This window comes from Mus pahari, chromosome 1 (genome assembly GCF_900095145.1).
Source record: "Mus pahari chromosome 1, PAHARI_EIJ_v1.1, whole genome shotgun sequence".
Taxonomy (NCBI): Eukaryota; Metazoa; Chordata; class Mammalia; order Rodentia; family Muridae; genus Mus; species Mus pahari.
The window spans coordinates 8,248,902-8,257,023 of record NC_034590.1 but is presented as its reverse complement, the minus strand read 5'-3'; the positions used below and the strand labels follow the sequence as shown (position 1 = coordinate 8,257,023).

Genomic DNA, 8,122 nt, shown 5'->3' with positions numbered 1-8,122 from the left:
AAAAAAAAAAAAAAAAAAAAAAGAAGTAAGTTGCGGGGGCTGGTGAGATGGCTCAGTGGGTAAGAGCACCAGACTGCTCTCCCAAAGGTGCAGAGCTCAAATCCCAGCAACCACATGGTGGCTCACAACCATCCGTAATAAGATCTGACACCCTCTTCTGGAGTGTCTGAAGACAGCTACAGTGTACTTACATATAATAAATAAATCTTAAAAAAAAAAAAAAAAAAAGTCGGGCCAGGAGCTGGAGAGATGGCTCAGTGGTTAAGAGCACTTGCTGCTTAATATTGAGGAGTGAGGTTTGGATCCCAGTACAGAAATACCTGTAACTCCAGCCCCAAAGGGTTCATATCTTTATCTGGCCTCTGCGGGCACCTCCACACATGTGCACATTCACTTACATAACAGACATATTCATGAACAAAATAAAAATTTGTTTAAAAAAATGAAGGTCGGACGTTTCACTTTGGAAGTGAAGCATAGCCTGAACAAAGAGTTTTGAATTTAAAACTACCTAGTTTTGGGCCGGAGAGATGGCTCAGTGGGTAAAAGCACTGACTGCTCTTCCAGAGGTCCTGAGTTCAATTCCCAGCAACCACCACGGTGGCTCACTACCATCTGTAATGGGATCTGGTGCCCTCTTCTGGCCTGTATGCATACATGCAGACAGAACAAAAAACTACCTAATTTCAAGTTCGTTATTTTTTTTAAAGTCTTGAACAAACATCTGTAACTATTTGTTCTTACAGTGGGCTGGGTCCGAATGTGGGGCAGAACATGGTGCTATGTCTTCTTATATTTAGTGCTCTCATCGTGGGAAACATACATATTAGCAGTGGTGTTGTTTGCCACGTGAGGCTGTTGGGACAGTAGTTCTGGTTGCCCTCAGGGCCAAGCTATCTCAGTGCTGTCCACCTCGAAAGGGAGCCGGGGCTGGGCATGTCTCAGGACACTACAATCATGGTTTTCTTTCTTAAGTCTGTGTGATCTTGTAGCCCTAATTTCCTGACTTTTATTTTGTCTGTTTCTTGTTAAGATTTACCCGCCCCCTCAGTTGCCCAGAGACTACCGACCGGTGCATTACTTCAGACCTGTGGTCGCTGCAACGGCGGAGAATGCTCATGTGCTTCAGGTGTTATCGGAGTCATCTGGGAAAGCAGGGCAGGACGTGGGAATGCACAGTAGGCATCAACTCAATGCCTCCAAGCGGGGGGAGCTGCTAGGAGAGACACCTGTTCAAGGTAGGTGTGATGGAGGGGACTGGTTATGTTCAACGTAATCTTACTCAAATGGGGAGTTGTGGTTTCCCGATGCTGGGGAACCCTGGCAGGCGTGTCATGATTGTAAACAGCGTATAAAACTGTACACAGACCTGATTCATTATGACTTGGTGAATTGTTCCTTTTGCCCCACCCACCTTTTAAAGGTCTCATGTAGCCCAGGGTTGCCGTAAATTCTCAGTGTAGCCCAGCGTGGTTTTTATCCCTCATTCCTGCTGCCTCTGCCACACAAGTGCTGAGATCACAGGACTTTGCCACTCACATTTATTTGTTTTCTTTAAAGTTTTTTATTTAAGTTTTATTAAAATTTATTAGCCAGGTGTTGGTGGCATAGGTCTTTAATCTCAGCTCTTGGGAGGCAGAGGCAGAGGCAGGCTGGTCTCTGTGAGTTGGAGGCCAGCCTGGTCTACAGAGTGAATTCCAGGACTTCCAGGGCTACACAGAGAAACCCTGTCTCACCACACCCCAGTCCCATTTTTTAAAATTTACATGTATAAGGGTGTGTGTGTACGTGTGAGTGTGCACATTCATGCTGGTGAGGGCAGAAAAAGGTGTTGCATCCCCTGGGGCTGAAGCTATAGGCAGTTGTGTCCACATCAGGTGTCTACAGAGTGCTATTTACTGAGCTATCTCTCCAGCCCTGCTCCTTCTTCCCTCCCTCCCTCCCTCCCTCCCCCTTCCTTCCTTCCTTTCTTTCTTCCTTCCTTTGAGACGAGGTCTTTTTCTAGTCTTGGCTGTCCTGGAGCTGGCTGTGTAGACCAGGCCGGCTTTAAACTCAGAGAATCCTCTTGCTTCTCCCTCACAAGTGCTAGGCCTGTGCTGTCACACCTGGCCTCCCTCTTTTGTTTTTGCGTTTTGAGAGGGGTTCTCACTATGTGGACCCCCACTAGCCTAGACTCATTATTTTGTTCCACCAGCCTCTTGAGTCTGGGGGTTATAGGCATGCACCACCACACCACATACCCTCACTTCCTTAAAAAGTGCCTTTTTATGCTGTGTGTGTGTGTGTGTGTGTGTGTGTGTGTGTGTGTGTATAAACTACACTGCCTGTATAAAAGTCAGAGGACAACTTGCAGGGGTCGGCTCTCTCCTTTGAATTTGTGGGGCCTAGAGAGTGAACTCAGATCATCAGGCTTGGGGGTAGGAGCCTTTACCCACTGAGCCATCTTACTAGCCTTTTTATTTTATTTATTTGTTAATTTGTTTATTGAGACAAAACTTTAGTCTATAACGCAGGCTGGCCATGAACTCATGATAATTCTGCCTGTTTCTTTGTTTGATGAGACAAGACCTTAGTTGGTAGCCCAGGCTGGCCTTGAACTCATGATAATCAATCCTGCCTAGCCTCCCAAATAAAGCAGGATTACAGGCATGGACCATTGCTGTTTTCCCAAAGCAGTGCTTTGATAATGCTCTTGGCTTCCTTCCTATCTGTAGTGAGAGGGAGGACCTAACCTGCATTGTCCCCCAGACCCTGGGCCACTGTCTGCTGTGCAGTTGGTGCCCAGTGGGCTTATGTGATATGAGTGCTCAGTGGGAGGACTGTGGAAGCCATGACCATAACCACCTGCAGTTCAGAGTCCTCCTCCTGGGCATGGAGCACGGGGCTTTATATACTCTAGGCATGTGCAGTGCCTCAAGTTGTACCTGTGGCCAGTTATGTGAATATGCAGTTCACAGAACATAGAGATATTGATAAATTCGTAACATAAACACTCACCTGTGATTATGTACATTTTTAGTAGTGTCTGTGTGTACAAAAAAGGTAAAGCTCTTTTTCATCTCTTATTACTGTTTTTATTTAGGGTCAGCTACTTCAGTGTTGGAGTTTCTGTCTCAAAAAGACAAAGAGAGAATTAAAGAAGTGAAGCAGGCAACTGACCTGAAAGCTGCCCAAGCCAAGGCCAGGAGTCTGGCCCAGAGTGCTTCAAGCAGCAGATCGAAGGCGTCCACACCAGACCTGGGGCACAGCTCATGGCACCTGGCCCTGGGCGGAGGGACAGTCACCACCAGAGCCAGCAACTTCAAGCCTTTTGCCAAAGACCCAGAAAAGCAGAGACGATATGAAGAGTTCTTAGTACACATGAAGAAGGGTCAGAAAGGTGGGTCCTGGCCTGGCAGGGTTGGCAGTCTCTCTGTGCACCCCTTCCCATCACAGACTGCAAGTCAAGCCGCCTGGCTCTGTCGTTAGTTTTGGTCCACTTGGTATAATCAGTGCAGAGTTTTCAGACCCTCACTCTAAAAAGCAAATACATAGCAGAAATAGAGTTAAGGCCTATAATTCCAGCATTGGGTGGCTGAGGCAGCGGGATCAAGAGTTTGGGGACAGTCCTGGATATGTAGCAAGTCCTTGTTTCAAAACTAAAAAGCAAACCAAACCAAAATCATACCAAAGTAGTGATAATTTTGGAGTTTTAGTTTCTTTGAAAAAAAAAACCAGAAATATTATTATGGGAATGTGTTTTCATTTTAATTTCCGGTGTGTAATATGGAGCTGCTTCAGATTGTCCACAGCAGCTGACTATGATTTGCCTCGTGCTCTAGCCAGGGTGTTATTTTGCCAGCTGCAGATAGTTTCTGCAACTGTGTGACGTTTGGAATTCTACAGACTTTTCAGAGGGTCTATAAATGCCAGGACCCTGATAGGTGGTTTTTTGGTTGTTGTTGGTCTTGGTTTGTTAAGCGTACACAAAGAAGAAAAAAACGGAGAAGAAATTAGATATCCTGATGGTGAAGATCAAACTTGCCCTGAGGAGCTTGAAGCCCCTAATGAGCAAGAAATAGTCTAACGATAATGTTGCTCCCTTCTGACCCCTGACTTTATCCAGGGACCTGGACAGATGGGCCAGCAGTTACTATCACTGGCTGCTCTTGCAGAGGACCTTGATTTGATTCCCAGCACCCACATGGAAGCTCACCACCATCCATAAGCCCAGTTCCAGGGAATCCATACATACATGGTGTACAAACATGCTTGCAGACAAAACATTTCCACACATAAAGTAAAATAAATCTGGGAGAATACAAAGAAGCTTCTTAAGGGAAGAGTAATATTGGCTGGGGGTAGCACACAGTGCCCCCACCTCCATAAGTACAGGGGTCTGGACGCTCGGCCTCTGAGGAAGCACACAGCCCAGTGGTGTCCACTTGGTGCTCTCCCTCAAGCACCATGCTGTCCTCGGAGTAAAACAGTGCCTTGCTCCTGTCCCACAGATGCTCTGGAACGATGCCTGGACCCCAGCATGACCGAGTGGGAGCGAAGCCGAGAGCGTGAAGAGTTTGCCCGGGCAGCCCAGCTCTATGTATCCTCCAACTCCACCCTCTCCTCCAGGTTCACTCACGCCAAGGAGGAGGAGGATTCAGATCAAGTCGAAGTTCCTCGGGACCAAGAGGTCTGTCGCCATCATATGCCTACCTGATGAACTTCATTTTGTGGTTTTGCAGTCATAGGAATTGAGTTGAACCCAGGCTTTCACACAGTGTTAGTATGTACGTGGTCTAACCATTAGGCAACACTCCCAAGCTCTGGTCAGATTTTTATTTGTTTGTTTGTTTGTTTGTGTCTGTATTTATGTGGATGTGTGTACTATGTTCGGGTACATGCACCTGTATATGTGCATATAGAAGTCAGAGGTCAATACTGAATATCTTTCTCAATTATTCTGTAACTTCTTTAACTTATTTTATTTATTTATTTTTTGAGACTGTCTTATATAGGCAAACTGGCCTGGAAGTCCTGTTCTTCCTCCCTCAGCTGGGGTTACAGGTGTGAGCCACTCCATCGGGTGTCACCTGACTGTTATTTTGGTTTTATGTGCATTGGTGTTTTGTATGTCTGTGTGAGGGTGTCAGATCCCCTGGAACAGGAGTTACAGACAGTTGTGAGCTGCCATGTGGGTGCTGGAACCCAGGACCTCTGGAAGAGCAGCTGGTGCTCTTAACTGCTGAGCCATCTCTCCAGCCCCCTTGACCTTACTTTTTTGAGACAGAGTCTCTTGCTGAACACAGAGCTCATCGATTCAGCACAGCAGGCTAGCCAGTGGGCCTCAGGGATCCGCCTGTCTCCTCTTCCCCGTGGATGGGATTCTGGACACATGTTCTTGCACCCAGCTTGTATGCAGGTTCTGGGGATATGAACTCAGGCCCTTAAGTTTTTGTGGCAAGCACTTCTGACTAAGTCATCTCCACAGGCCCTCCTAGTGATTTTAAAATAAAAAACGTCATGCACCTAAATATTTCATCAGTGAAAAGGTCATAATACACATAGTAGAGTAGAGTAAGAAATAATTTGCTGTCTGGCTTATAAGAGATAAGCAGTGTAACAACCCAAACTCTTTGCTATTTCGAGACCAGTGTTTGTTTGTTTTTGATGGAAATACAAGGGAATGAAGCTCGGCATTTTAAACAATACATATTATTTTTATTTGATAAATATGAATATTTTGACTTATGTATTTCTGTGTACATGTGTGCCTGGCATCCTCAGAGGCTAGAAGACAGTGTTAAATTCCCTGGAACTAGAGTTACAGATGGCTGAGCCATTCTGGTGCTGGGAATCAAATCTGGGCCCTCCAGAAGAGCACCAGTGCTCTGAACTGCTGAGAGATCTCTCCAGACCTGACCTGTTGTTGTTGTTGTTGTTGTCTGAGATGTGGTCCTGGTATTCAGGCAAGGCTAGTTTAGAATTCACTCTGTAGGCAAGGCTGCTTCATACTCATAGCGATCCAACTGTCTTTGTCTCCTGATAGATACTTTTAAAATTTATTTTTGCTGATTTTTAAATATTCTTTATTTTGGTGGTGATGGGCCCACTTTTAATCCCAGCACTGAGGAGGCAGAAGCAGGTGGATCTCAGGTTCAAGGCCAGCCTGGTCTACAGAACAAGTTCCTGTACAGCCAGAGCTACACAGAGAAACCTGTCTTGAAAATCACACACACACACACACACACACACACACACACACACACACTTCATATATGCGTGCCTCTGCATGTGAGTATTTGCATGTGAGTGTGGGTGCCCAGCAAGTCCAGATGGGCTTGGATCCTCTGGAGCTGGAGTGACAGGCGGCTGTGAGCTGCTGGACCTGGCTGTGGGGACTAGAGTCAGATCCTCTGCAAGAACGGCGTGCTATCACAGCTGCTGAGCCATCTCTCCAACCTGCAGCTTGATATTTCTAACTTGGAAGGCTAGTGAGGTCGGTTCTCTGAGTACAGCTGACAGAACATCCGTCTCTTCCTAGAATGACGTCAGTGACAAGCAGTCAGCTGTGAAGATGAAGATGTTTGGGAAGCTCACCCGAGACACATTTGAGTGGCACCCCGACAAGCTTCTGTGTAAGAGGTTTAACGTCCCTGACCCTTATCCAGGGTAAGTTGGGTTAGCTTGTCTTTCCACCCACTCCATGAAAGCTCATTTAAGAGAAAAAAAATATTGGATTTATCTTATGTATCTGTGCTTGCATGTGTGTCTGTGCACTATGTATTTACCTGCTACCCTTAGGGCTCAGAAGAGGGCATCAGAGCCCCTGGAACTGGAGTTAAGCTACCGCATAGGTGCTGGGACATGAACTTGGGTCCTCCGAAAGAGCAGCAAGTGCTCTTAAGCACAGAGCCATTTTTCCATCCCCCTTAGAGTTCATATTATGCTCCTGTGGTCCCCCTTATCAAGAGGAACTTAACTTCTAGCTATTGGGAGTTGCCACTTTGCACATTTACTTTAACTTCTGTTTGTTTACTTGTATTTTGTTAATGTGTATGTAAGGCTGTATGTATATATGAGGACTCAAGGTGGACCACAGAGGGCATTGGATCCCCTGGAGCTGCAGGGACAGGTGGTTGTGAGCCACATGACAGGTGCTGGGAACCCAGCCCAGACATCTGGAAGAGCAATAAGCACTAAACTACTGAGCCATCTCTCTAGCCAACCCCTTAACTATGATTCATGTGACTGCACATGAGTCTGTGTTATCACATGTATTTAAACCGTATTGTCACCTGTTAATTCATTGCTAAAATACAAATACAGGTAAAGTTTATTCCATGTCGTAATGACTTCGTGTGGCATCTTTTTAATGCTACTCACACATTTTATTTGAAATATGTTACTTACAGCTGGATATGGTGATGCCTGCCTTTGATTGTAGTACTTTGGAGGCAGAGGCAGGAGCATATCTGGGAGACTGAGGCCAGCCTGGTCTACAGAGGGAATTCCAGGACAGATAGGGATACATACTGGAAAGACCCTATGTCAAGTAACAATAAAGCATGTTATTTGTGTTTTTTTTTCCCCTTCGTGTGTGTTTGGGAACATGCTAGGATCAGACATAAGGCCTTGCACATGCTAGGGCCAAACACAGGGCCTTGCACACACTAGGATCAAATACCACAGGGTCTTGCACCTGCTGGTCCAGCTCTCTCCCATGGGCTCCCCTCTCAGCCTAATGCTTTATTTTTAAATTCTCTTTATAAAATGTCCGAGATGACTCAGTGGTTTAGAGCACTAGCACTGACTGGTTCTTTGGTTCTTTGGTTCAGGTTTGGGCCCCAGCACCCACATGGCAGCTCACAATTGTCTATAACTCCAGTTCCAGGGGTTCTGATATCCTCTTCTGACCCTCTGACCATAAATTGAATGAACCAATTAAAAACCACAAGTTTTGCATCTTCTTATTGGATTAAAAATATTCCCAGAAAGCATATACTGGAAAATATAATTATGTTTTTAGCTATGGAACTTTCCATTAGTGTAAGCCATTTTTGAAGTTAAAAGTTTTAGTTCTTCTCCTTTCTCCTCTTCTTCCTCCTCCTCCTCTTCTTCCTCCTCCTCCTCCTCCTCCTCCTCC

The 8,122-nt window shown here is 45.8% G+C and overlaps 1 protein-coding gene across 1 annotated transcript in view; it reads left to right on the top strand.

Moving 5' to 3' along the window:
• Gpatch1 (G-patch domain containing 1) overlaps positions 1 to 8,122 on the top strand; it is a 42,566-nt gene that overhangs the window by 21,328 nt on the left and 13,116 nt on the right. The window contains exons 10-13 of the mRNA XM_021200028.2: positions 1,034 to 1,238; positions 3,083 to 3,379; positions 4,491 to 4,669; positions 6,521 to 6,648. Of these exons, the coding sequence (XP_021055687.1) occupies positions 1,034 to 1,238; positions 3,083 to 3,379; positions 4,491 to 4,669; positions 6,521 to 6,648 (809 nt within the window). The remainder of the gene's footprint in view (positions 1 to 1,033; positions 1,239 to 3,082; positions 3,380 to 4,490; positions 4,670 to 6,520; positions 6,649 to 8,122) is intronic.